The 12,984-nt window shown below is 42.2% G+C and overlaps 1 protein-coding gene across 1 annotated transcript in view; it reads left to right on the top strand.

Annotated features, from left to right (window-relative positions):
- Positions 1-9,684: 9,684 nt before the first annotated feature.
- Positions 9,685-12,984, top strand: part of FCHSD2 (FCH and double SH3 domains 2) — a 194,536-nt gene continuing 191,236 nt past the window's right edge. Inside the window, exons 1-2 of the mRNA XM_025202070.1 lie at positions 9,685-9,698; positions 11,080-11,125. Of these exons, the coding sequence (XP_025057855.1) occupies positions 9,685-9,698; positions 11,080-11,125 (60 nt within the window). The remainder of the gene's footprint in view (positions 9,699-11,079; positions 11,126-12,984) is intronic.

Raw genomic sequence — 12,984 nt, 5'->3', positions numbered from 1 at the left:
AGGAATGAAAAGTAAATATTAAAAAGCACAGGAGCTAAGACACACCCATGGTACTGCCTGCTGAGATGTAGTAATTTGTATTGCTGTATTTACTATGTAGTGACATACATATGCTACTTGGCAGCTGGAGAGAAGAGTGTTTTAGTTGGCATGGAAATCAGTGATGGTATGTCAAGTCTTGTTTGAACTAATGAGATGATTGTTAAACTTATTTTAAATAGCTCCTGAGTCGTCCAAATAGATATACTACTATATACAGACTATAGTTCCCTGATGAATGTAGTTATTTTAATACTTTAAGTCCAAGGTACTGTAAGGGGAGATTGGTAATGAGGCATATCATGTGTTGAAGTATTTGTCAGTACTCTTCCACATGCATTTATTTTAAGTTTATACACCATGCTCTCACACTACTCCTAAACACTGGAAGTAAGATCTACCGCTGCAAACACATTTCCTGTTGCTTACAAGCTGTTGTCGTTGGGAAGGAGTTTCAGACATGCTTGTTTATACCTGGCACCTGAAGCAGGGAAAGGATTACTGGGTATGTCTACACAAGATGCTACATCGCCCTAGCGACGAGCTACTTTGCTGTAGCTTGTTGCTACGGCAACTTGGCATCAGCAGGCATCTGCATGATGCTGTGGCGCAGTAGCGTGGGGAAAAACCCGTGTGACGTCAGGACTGCACAGTAACACCAGTTATTGCACAGTCATTTAGTAATTGCTAAGTACTAAAGTAGTAGTAGTACTAAGCAAGTACTAAATGACTGCGCGGTAACAACTGTGCAGTCCGGCACATGTGAAGATGCACTCACTACATCTAAAAATCCATTGTAGCTTGTATCGTTTTGAGCTTTTTTGTACACCATGTTCCTTATTTCTTCCTAGTGATTTTGTATACAAGCGTACACCTGATATTAGTTGATATGATTAGTATTTAGGGATTGTACAGTAGCAGTCCTTTTTTGTTTTTTTAACTACATTTATTTAAAAAAAAGAGTTGTATTTTAGTTATGTCAGGTTTTATCCATGTGCGACTGGCAAGTGAAAATATAGCCACAATAATGTACAGCTACTCCTAGCTTAATGTCGTGGTTACGTTCTTGAAAAACGCGACTTTAAGCAAAACAATATTAAGCAAATCCAATTATGTCACAGTAGTTACCTACTAGCAGGCGGCGGCCGAACAACGTTATAACCAAACGTTGCGTGACTTTAAACGAGTATGCTGTCTAATAGATCAGTGACGTAATAACGAAACAACATTAACCAGGACGATGTTAAGTGAGGAGTACCTGTACTTTAAAAAGTAAATGGCTCGTTGTGTATAGTTTTTCCTCCCCTTTTTTCCCCCCCACACTTACTGGCATCATTCAGTTTTTTTCTAATTTTTTCAACAGGGGCTGACATTTAAACTTGTTTTGGGAGCTGGATGATCTAGAAAAGAGCAGACTGTTTTTTCCTTTGGCCAGCCGCCGCCCCCTGCCGTTTCCCCTCCTTCCCACGAAAGCCCCTTGTTTTAGGCACCAGTGTGTTCAGAGTGCATCTGCCGTGAAAGCAGATTTTGAACAGGAAGAGCCAGGTCATTTTCTGTCAGCGACGGTGAAATTTTTGGCATGTGCTTTAATGTTCTTTTATGCCCTGGTCAGAATTGGTGCTGGTGACAAGTTGCAATAAATTAAATGTGACGTTGCACACCCCCATGTTCTTAAAGAAACCCTCTGTCTGTTTGCTGCCTCTTCCTCAGTTTCCCCAGCCAGCAGTTGTCCCTACTGCTTCGCTGCTTCGACAGGGGTTCCCTCTACTGCTCCTTGAAGTTAATGGGACCTTTTTTGTCGACATTAATTGGCTGTGGACCATGCTGTAGGACGGGTGATGCACAGTGAAAATTACATCGGCCTCTTTCTTCTCCCTCTGCTGATGTGCAAGACAGGATCCAGCTGAGGAGATAATGACCTAGAGGACAGGTAGAAGAGGAAACTGGTGTGAGCAGCGGTGATCCTGCTGTATCTGCCACTGCAGCCTGGCTCCAGGGGAGGAGGTTTTTCTTTTCTTCTCTCGGATGATGATGTTGGAAGTGCTGATACTGCTGTTCTGAGGCTCCAGGGAGCTTCAGCTGCTCTGCTTGGCCTGCCGCACGTGCTGTTTCCTATCGTTTGCTGCTGCTTGATTGAATAGAATATAGGGCAGCATTGGTGGGAGTGTCAAATCATATCTAAATATGGCAGGTGCATTTTGTGCAGTGTCTTATCCATTTTTTGCATGTTTAAAAAAGAATGAGTGCTAGCGAAACGGTACATTGGGCTTTTCTAGTACTTTCCTATAATCGCACGACAAGTTTCTGCTATGTTCACACTTCTGAAAAGTGGTGTGAACTGCACTTTTATACAATAGGATTTATACTCCAGTTGTACCAAAACCTTTCTCTGAAGTTTCATAGAAATGGCATATTATAAACCCATTGAGTGCTAATGTGAAGGTTTACCTTTGTCCCTTACACCTATCTGTATTCTGAGCATGATGGTCCTTCCCAAGCTAGCAGAGGAGCCTTAATTTCCACATGTAATTTACCCCGTTGCTTATCTGTCTCCTCACTTTGTCTCAGACACTTATGCCAGATATAAATTTAGCTCTTTGTCTACTGTGTTACTTAACATAATGTCTGGGACTATAAATTTGCCAGTGACTGTAGACTTATTGTTTTCTGGATTTAACTAAAGTAACAGTTTATTTTTAATAGATTTTTGTTAGAAATTTACAAATGCTTATTTTGAAACCATTAATTGATGGAGAGACCAGTTTAAATGACATCATCTTTTATGATGTGAACATTTTAGCTGTTTTTTTTTTTTTCTCATATGCAGTCTCTAAAAGGGACAAGCTCTGTGGGTGAGGGGAAAGCAGTAGACAATAGTATATCTTGACTTTAGCAAGACTTTTGACACTGTCTCCCATGACATTCTCATTACCAAACTAAGGAGATACAAACTAGATGAAAGTACTGCAAGGTGGATATATAACTGGTTGGATCATCATACTCAGCAGGTAGTCTTCAATGGCTCAGTGTCTAACTGGGAGGAGGCATCAAGTGGGGTCCCCAGGGATTGGTCCTGGGTCTGGTATTGCTCAACTTCTTCATTAATGATTTGAATGAATAAATCAAGTGTATGCTTAGGAAATTTTGCAGATGACACCAAGTTGTGGATGCTTCACATGGCAGGGCTAGGATCCAGATTGCTCTGGATAGTCTGGAGAAATGGTCCAGTCAACGAGGTGAGATTCAACAAGGACAAGTGCAAAGACCTGCACTTGGGATGGAATAACTGCCTGCATAAATACAGACCAGGAAACAGCTGCCTAAGTTGCAGCGCTGTGGAGCGTGACCTGAGGGTTATGGTGGACCATAAGTTGAATATGAGCCAACAATGTGCTCTTGTTGCAAACAAAGCCAACATTATACTGGGTTGTATTAATATTCCACTTGGAAATCAAGGGAATTGGTTCTTCCTCTGTATTACTGGTGAGTCTTCACCTGAAGTACTGTGTCCAGTTTTGGGCCCCACACTTCAAGAAGGACAAGGACAGTTTGGAAAGAGTCCAGTGCAGGGCAAGAAAAATGAGACGAGACTTATGAGGAAAGGCTGCAAGAAGTAGGGTTATTTACCCTGGAGAAGAGAAAGCTAAGGGGGGATTTGATAATGGTCTTCAAATGAAGGGTAGTTAGAGAGAGGATGGAGATGGGCTTTTCTCTGTGCCTGCAGGGGACAGGACTAAGAGCAATGGTCTCAAGCTGCAATAGAGGAAATTTAGGCTGGAGATTAGGAGAAACTTTTCTGATTATGAGGATGTCAGACATTGGAACAGGTTACCTAGAGAAGTTGTAGAATCTCTATCCCTGGAAAACAAGAACAAGTTAGATAGACACTTGTCTGGAACGGTTTAGTCATGGATGATCCTGCCTTGAGTAGGGAGCTGGACTACATCACCTCATGAGGTCCTTTCCAGCCCTACTTTCCTGTGATCCTAAAAAGGGAAAAAAAAAGTTCAGTCACCGTATTTACTCGAATCTAAGATGACCCTGAATTTAAGATGACCCCCCCGATAGTTAGATACCATACATGAAAAATGTATAAATTTGTTATAATTTTCCATGTGCAGAATCTAATTATTGAGGGGTCGTCTTTAATTCATCCTCTGCCCTCCCTCCACTGCTGGCAGTGGAGAGGAGCAGGCAGTGGAAGGCAGTCAAACAGCTTGCGCTCTGCTTGTGCCTTCTGCCCCACACCCTGCAGTCTCAGGCCCCCTGCTTCCCACTCTGTCTGCTCCCCGCTTCCCAACCCCCATTACTCTTGCTCTGTCCTGGCAGGCCCTGTCTCCATTAGAGCCTGCACGGTGCACAGTCTCAGTCGCTGTACCAGTTGTATGGGCTGTGCACTGCTGCTATGGGGCTGGGTGAGGGCCATGCTTCGTGCCTCAAGCTGCAGGGTGGCCAGAGCCTGCTGGCAGGGAGCAAGGGTAAGGTGGGAGAGGGAGAGGGGAAGGTGGGGGGAGCAGAAGCTGCACAGTGTGGGGAGATGGGGGAAGAGGCTGCAGGGGGAGAAGGCAGGGTGCAGAGGCAGTGGGACGGGGGGATGGGCAGTAGCTGTGGCTATGGCCCTGACCCTGGGTAGGGACCGGAGCCCCAGCCACAGCAGCTTTCTCCCCTCCACCCCCCTCGTACGTGATTATAAGACGAAGGGCTTCCCCTTCCTGTAAGAAATAGGGTGGGGAAACTTCATCTTAGAATTGAGTAAATGCTATATTTAAAAATTATTGAAATGTTGTTGAGAGCTACCGCTGTATACTCAATACCAGGCAAAAATATGGAATATTGTGAAAACAAAGCTTCTCCCCCACCCTTCCTTCAGAGATTTTTGCATCATGGTTTTGATCTGCATAAATAGGTGAATAACATTCCAGCAAGGCAGGGTAGATTTGCACCTTATAGGCCAGGGCTGTTTAACTTCTAAGCACCCAGGAGCCATATGTCTCATGGAGCACGTGCCCTGTGGGCTGCACCAGTGGCAGTCATGGGCCCCTGTGCCATATAGACACCCCTTCCTACATTGCACTGCACAGCCCCTTCTCCACCCCCCGCTGCTGCAAAGACCCCACGTGGACACTCCCCTTCCCCACCACTGCCCTGGCCTCACCCCGAGCGCCCCGGTCCATGCCTGTGCTGCCCTGCCAACTAAGGCTGGTGCACAGCGTGGAAGCTGGAAGGACGGGGAGCCCAGAGACTTTGGCTGCTATTGCAGCTGCAGTGATAGAGGGGGTCATGGCTAGGAGGGAGCTGCCCATCGGATTGCCCTGGGATATACTATGTCCAGCAGAAGCCAAGAGTTATGTGAGTGATAGACCTGTGAAAGGTAGAAGAAAGAGCAGTTTTAATGGAAGCATGGGGAATACAGACCTAATTTCCCTCTTTTTCATTATTTTCCGAACTAGCTGGCATATGCAAGTATACAAATTGCTCACTTTTGATTGGGAACCTAGAATTAATTGGATCTGTGCATAACCTCTGTATCAGTTACCCATACAATACTGCTAGCTGTTTTTATAGGCAAGAAAAACCTCAAGGGTGCTATTGTTTGCCTGTCATTAACAGATCCATTAAAACAAGTGACTGATTTTTAGTTGAATTCTAGATGCCAGTGCCTATGCCATCATTGTTGCTTTTGACTGCTATTACAGATTAACTCATTTCAGTGTGTATAATTTGAAGTGAAATCTATTCATTTTTTTATTCTTGGTAAAGCAACTTGTCAACGATTTCTCTTTGCCCTGAAAAGTGAGTTTGAGCACTTGCAAAAGGAATGAAACAACTAACATTTATGTAAAACAAATGAGTGTTTCAGCTCGCTTCAAGTATTCCCAACCCTGGCTATTCAAAAATCAAGATCCATGCTTCAAAAAGACAGTATAACATTGTTGACTAAAAATTGCATGGTTTGGACTCCTTGGGTGTCTCTCTTTTTTTTTTTTTTAAAGCCATTTGAGGTAATTTTTAAACTTTTCTCCACAACCAGAATAACTATACACACTTTACAAAGTGGGAGCTGAGTTTTTTTATACAGAATAATGTAATTTCAGGAGCTGGAGCAAATATCACATTTATGATAAGATTCGAGACATTGGCAACACGGCGATTTAGATTTGAATTTTAGGTTTAATTAATCCTTTCATTTTCTGTCTTGGAATTTTGAATGTATGAATGCATTACATTTATATTGAAGCCCACTTCTGATATAATCTTGTTTTTAGCAAATATTATATTATCTTGCAAGTAGCCATTCACATGGGTATGCTTGTTTGTGCACATAGGCTCATTGAATTTAATCAGATTATGAAAGGATTCGAGAATACTATTTGAGCTACTTTGTAGGGCTGGGCTGAGAAGACAGTGATTACTATCTAGAAACAAAGTAATCGAAAGAAATTGCAAAACTATTTTCAATTCATCCAATAATTTTTTTATGTTACAAATAAAAAATATTAGAGAGATGTTCAAAAACCATTTTAAATATACGCTGGCTTGTTACAATGCGTAACCTCTGTCTTCCAGATCAAAAATTATAGAATGTGTTGTTCAGCTCCAGAATGCCAAATATTTTTCTGGTAGTAAATGAACATAAACTTCCAACTTGAATAACAAATAGGTTAAAAATAAAAATCTCTAATGTGCAATCATAACCATGCAAATTGTCACATTTTTCATAGTAAGACAGCATCAAATCATTCACATCAGTCAGTCTGTGTTGTTTTTTAGCAGAATTTTCTTTTTGCTCTTGGGAAATTTGCCTGCGTAAATCTTCACTTTCCTTCATGTTTTTTGTTCTATCTGTATAGTTGTCCTAAGAGGACTCCCGTATAAACTGGCCTGAGGTTGAAAAACAGCTTTGTCGTACAAGTCTGGGGAAATTTTCACATAGGAAAGAATGCCGCCATCATGGAATACAAATAGATGATCCTGTCAATCCCACGTACTTGCTCTTTTCTCATTACAATAAAACATGAACAGCTTGAATCCCCCAATGTAAGTGTTGTGTAGACTGGGCTTGGTGATGGCATAAAATACCTGGAAAGATTCTGGGGCACGTCCTCAAGCAATCCCCTTGTAAGCACCTGCAGGATGACAAGATGATCAGTAATAGCCAACTTGGAATTGTTGAGAGCAAGTCATGCTTAACTAATCCAGTTTACTTTGATGACAACAGGATGGGATTTGTGAATTGGAGGAGAGCAATGGGTGTGATATACCTTGGCTTTAGCAAAGCTTTTGACACCGTCTCCTGAATACATTCTCATTAATAAACTGAGAACGTACCGTGTGGGTGTCCTACTGGTTGGATCATTGTGCTCGAAGAATCATCAGTGTCAAGCTGGGAGGAGATGCCAGGCGGGGTTGCTCAGGAGTCTAGTACTGTTTCGTATCTTCATTAATGATTTGGCAGGTGGAATCTAGGGCACATGTCGTAAATTTGCAGTTCACACCAAGGTGAACAGAGTGGCGGGTATTTTGGAGGACAGGTTGATATTTCAAAATGATCTTGAATTGGAGAAATGGCTCATAGTTAATTGAATGACATCCAGTAAGGACTAGTGCAGAGTTGTACATGCCTAAAATAATACAGGCGGAGGAGGGAAGTGATTAGTTAAGCTGTGGTACTGCAGAAAAGGATCCTAGGGCTATAGTGGACTGCAAGTTGAATGGGAGTCAGCAGTCTGCTATTGCTGGAAAAGAAATCACTAGCATACCGGGATATATTAACAGGAGTGTTGCATGCAAGTCAAAGGATGCGATTTCTCCGCTCTGTTCAACTCTGAAGCCTCACCCAGTGTACTATATCTGGTTTTGGGCACCGCACTTTGAGAAAGACAGGCAAATTGGAAAGAGGCTATCGCAGAAATCTAAACATGATTGGAAGTCTAGGAAACATGATTTACAAGGGAAGGTTGGAAGAACTGAAATTATTTAGTCCAGAGAAGGAAAGACATCTGATGTGCATTTGATAACCATCCTTAGACCTGTGATTCTCAACCAAGGTGCCTGGGCACCCTGTGGTACTACCAAATTCTTTGAAGGGTGCTGCAAGGTGGGAGTCTAGATAAGTGAGGTATGAAGAGATAAGCAGATAAACCAGGCTCAGGCTTGTCCCTGCCTGGCACCCTTGTGCCCTCCACCCCATTGCCCAACTTTTGTGTATGGAGGTAAGCACTGTTATATCAAAAATTGTTTTTCAAATTGGGTGCAGTTCATTCACACAGGTTATGGGGTGGGGGTGGGTGGCAGGGGTGGGTGAGGGTTGACTTGAGTCTAAAAAGGTTGAGAACCTCTGGTTTAGCCATTGAAAGGTGGTTAGAAAGAGGATGGTGATTCTCTGTGGCCACGGGGGACAGGAAAAGAAGTACGTAATAGTCTTTAAATTGGAGCAAGGGAGATTGAGGTTGAGCAGGGGTTGGAGTAGATTACTGCCTGATATCCCATCCAGATCCATTTTGTCTAAAAGCCATTTATTTTAAAGTGACTACACGTTTTAAATATCGTGGAATCAAATCTAAAATTGATTTCAAATGTTTCTTGCTTATACAGCTGGTACTGTCCAACTCTCTCCCCTCCATCAGACTGGAGACTGCTGCCATGCTCAAGGTGATCTTAGTGTTTCTAGCAGTGCACAACTCAACATTCAATCAAATAAGTGGCTTTGCACTTAGTGGTGTTCTGTTCAGAATACAGTGAGACTCTTGCACCCAGTTGGGTACAAAATAATTAAAGTTATTTTGCGTTTAGATTTGACTATAGGTTTTCAAATAAGGTTGGTTAACATCCTCAGTCTAAAGACCCTAAGGAACTGTTCACAGTTGGTTAGGACTTTTGCTCTATATCTTATCTAAAAGATTGAACCTCTAACACAACGTCTGTCAATCAATGTTTGCAAGCCTGGGGCTTAAAAGACTGAGGAGCAATACCAAAAACCACTAAGTGCCTTTTTTGTTCTTACATTCTACCTATTATAGGATGTTCTTGCAGGATACTTATATTAACTTCCAGCTCATCACTATCATTAGTGTGCAGTCAGTTTAACTAGAATTCAAGTTGAAGGTTTTGTGCACAGCATATTCTTAGGGGTAGTAGGAGAACATGGTTTTTAATATTTGAAAAGCTTACTTTATTTACGCTGTAGGCCGAGGAAAATGCTGGTGCGTAGCTGCTTTAGGTTAAAAAGGAATCACAATTTGTGGAAGAGGGGATGTCTTAGACCAACTAAATATTTGCAAACAAATTATTTGCAAGCTTCCGGGCACACACAACTTTTATCGGGCATAGGAGAGAGCAGAGATTGTAAAAGTTCTCCTAGGTTGAAATGAAAATTCATATTTTATGAGGATAAAAAGTAAATTTCTTGTCACACCTATATAGCTGTCAGTCTGAAGAGGTTTGATCATGGTTTGACCCCTTCCCGTTGTACTATCGTGTTTTGCTTCACTGAACACAGCAGCAGGCGGTGTTTTCCAGTGGCCAGAAGACCCAGCTCAGGTCTGAGGCAGACTGGTGTTGGGACCTGGCTGTCACTTTTTTTCATCCCTGAACCTTGCCATGACATGACACGGGCAGGGTTCACTGCCACATGGCTGCCCAGCCATGGCACAGTACAGGTAAAGCCCATCACCCCTGCCAGACACTGAACACCGCCAGAGCCCCAGCTCTGTGGGCCCCAGTCCAGTGGCTCTGGGGCAGATTCAGCATGCAGGTCGTAGGCTGTCATCCCAAGGTCTAACATTAAACAGTACAGAAACATACCAGAATTTGAGGAGACCTAAAAGAGGGTAGAGTCCTTTGCTTTAAAATATATCCCACAAGTTTGCTGCAAACTTGGACCTTTGGATTCAAGTATACACTGGAAGCCCACAGGCTCCTTTCTTATGTTGGGGTATGATTGAATGAAACCATAGTCATACTATGTAGGTGTAAACTCGGACTGACTTAAGATAAATCTGTAGTTACTCCAGATTTACTCAGAAGCACAAAGCTTGATTTGGCCCAGAAGGCCTTGTTGTAAACCCCAAGTAATTTACCAAGTGCGTCTTGAAATGAAGCATGTTGATTTCTTCTTCTTTTAGGGTTTTTTTCCCCCCCTCAAAATACCTCCTAAACTAGCAAACATTTGACCTGGACTACACCTGGGACTATGCTCTATCTGTAATCCGGTGAGCAATTGGTAGAGTTATGACAGGATTAACTTTAGTACATATATTATATACAGCTGCAGTCCAGTAGAGAAGTTTTTTTTAAAAAAATGGCTGTACTATATTTACGCCAATCAAAGACTAATTTGAATGTTAAGACCGCCCCATAGCAATTAGATTCTGAACATGGAAAATTATAGCATACTTCATAGATGGTAAGGCGTAGAACTAGAACAAATTTATAATTTTCTGTGTCTAGAATCTGATTATTGGAGGGGGGGGTACGGAGTTGTCTTAAATTCACCTCCCCCCCCCCCCCAATGCTATGGCAGGGAAAGCATCAGCGGGAGGTGAGGGACCAGACCCCTGCTCCCTTGCTCCCCCGCCCCATGACGAGCCCAGAGCTAAAGCTGGAGTTGAGCTGCTGCCTGCTGCAGTCTGGTACTTGAATTCAAGACAAGGGCCTCCTACCCCTTGCCGATTTGCGAGGGGGAACCTCATCTTGGCTTCGAATAAATACAGTCATTTGGATGAGTGAAGGCCACGTTCTGTTCCCAGAAGTAGCATGAAGCTGAAGAGACCTTATTTCAAGCAGTATTTACGCTGGTAGTCATTGACACGGGATTTGATGAATGGGGTTCTGACTATGAAGTCTATTTGCAGTTGGTGCTGGGCTGCCAATATCCAATTGTTAAATGGTTTGCTCTTTTCTGGATCTCTCCATGACTATAAAGGCTGCTTGTCGGTGTACTTGAACTAAAGTCGTTTCAGGTTCCTTTTTAATAAATGTTCACGTTTCCGGTATGCTACTGCGTACGCTAATGGAAATTTCTCCCCCTGTTTTTTGCAGGACATTCAGTCAGAAGAGAGCTGCAATTGAGAGAGAGTATGCACAGGTAAGCTGCAGGATAAATTTGCTTTTTCTGAGCTGTTCTCTGTATGTAATAACCATTGGCTTGTTAACAGGTCTTCCGTAATACTGATCATTTTTTCACTGGCTCTTCTGTGGAGCAGGTAATGCAAAAATAGCTCTTTATGTTTTGGGCTGAAGATTGTTCAGCACAGCTAGGAGATCTCCATTTTTCTAGCCTGCTTGGCGCCTGCCTTGGGAAAGATTTAGCATACGGCAGAAGTGTTTGGCACTTCCTGGAATTGGTTCACAGCAAATCTTTTGGCCCTGCTTAGGGGTTAGAGGAGCTGCCTTGTACTTAGAAGAAGCAACCTGGTTATAAAGAGCGTAGAAGTCAAGCTTGTAGCATCAACTTTACGTGCTTGTATTACAGCTTTTTTTTTCTTTTCAAAACTGTTTCCCTGGAGTTTCAAGGCATTCTGCAAGGCCCATATACATTTACCCATGCTTATAGCATAGGCGAGGATGAGGCAGGAGCAGTATTTGTTGTAAGAAGTGGAGTGGACATCCATCTCTTGGTTTGTTGGTTTGTTTTGAATATCTGCCCCGCTGCTTTCCAGTTTGGGGACAGGGAACAGCTGCTGGTTTAACTTAAGTGGCTATTTTTAATTTATGGGTAATGTCCTAAAACCAAGGACTAAACAACAATGGCAGAAAGAAGAAATAAAAGGCAGGGACACTTGAGAGTTGTGTATACAAAGAAACAAACACAACTGGAGGCATGTCTAAAACACAGCATGGAGCAGGAAATAAAATGTTAACCTTGTTTTACAGCTCTTCATGCTGGTACAGCAATTGTTTTGAGCTTTTTGCCTCCTAGGGTGCTAAAGTTTTCCATTCTTCCATTTTAGATGTTGTTCTAATCAACAGCCTGTTAAAGTCTATCATGTTACAGTATTCACAAAGCTTCTGCATAAAGTGAACTTCATCCAAATCTAGGAATGCCTCATTTTTCAAGTCCACATCTGACTTTTACTCGTGTTGAAATTCAGCGTGTGCATTCTCAGCCAAGACTTGCATTGAAACCGTGTAAGAAAGCAAATTAAACCTTTGCTGTTTTAAAGTCAGCCTTTTGCTGCATGTTCTTATCAATGTGTGCACATCCCGTCGGCTGAAAACTAAGGGAATAGCTCGATGTCAAAGGTCATAGTATAGAGCTCTTGAGACCATCTGCTGATACTAGCATCATATTTATTGGTATACTAGAATATGCATTAGCGTGTGGCAGTTGCCTTGGCAGTTGCACTCAGCTTGATGAAACATTGGAACAAGTTTTCACGGACAGGATCAATGAACTTGATTTTTGAACCCCTGGAAATCCTTAACATGCCTTGTGTATTGGAAGAAGACTTAATATAATTTGAAAAGTAAATAATTGGGTTGTCACCCTTATGGGCTGAACTGTGGTTTTCAGACGGTTAAAATTGCAAATTTCCTGCAAAGCATTGAGATTTTTATAAGTGACTATTTATCTAAATAAAAGCTTGCAGCATTACTTGCTTTAGTGATAATTGTACTGTTCACGAACCATTGTGAGTGCCTCAAGTTTAGTCCCATAAAATGTATTTTGTTTTTTGGGGTTTTGCAGGCTTTTTTGCACATTGTAAAGGATTTCCCACAGAGCTTCCTAATGATATAAACTGAGCTAAATGTAAACTCCTCTGTTTGTTGGGGTGGGTGTTTTATCTTTAACCAAAAAAGGTTAGGAAAGCATCTCAGAATCCTCAGTAGCTTAGTTTTGAAGTAAAACACTGTTTCAAAGTGTTTCTTCCTGCAAAGATTTTCTTTTTCTAGTAAAGCTTCCTTTGTCCGATTAGGCGACTGACTCATGAAGGGATTGATTTT

This window comes from Alligator sinensis, unplaced genomic scaffold (genome assembly GCF_000455745.1).
Source record: "Alligator sinensis unplaced genomic scaffold, ASM45574v1 scaffold1008_1, whole genome shotgun sequence".
Classification (NCBI taxonomy): Eukaryota; Metazoa; Chordata; order Crocodylia; family Alligatoridae; genus Alligator; species Alligator sinensis.
The sequence above is the reverse complement of the archived record's forward strand: the minus strand, read 5'-3'. Positions and strand labels throughout refer to the sequence as shown.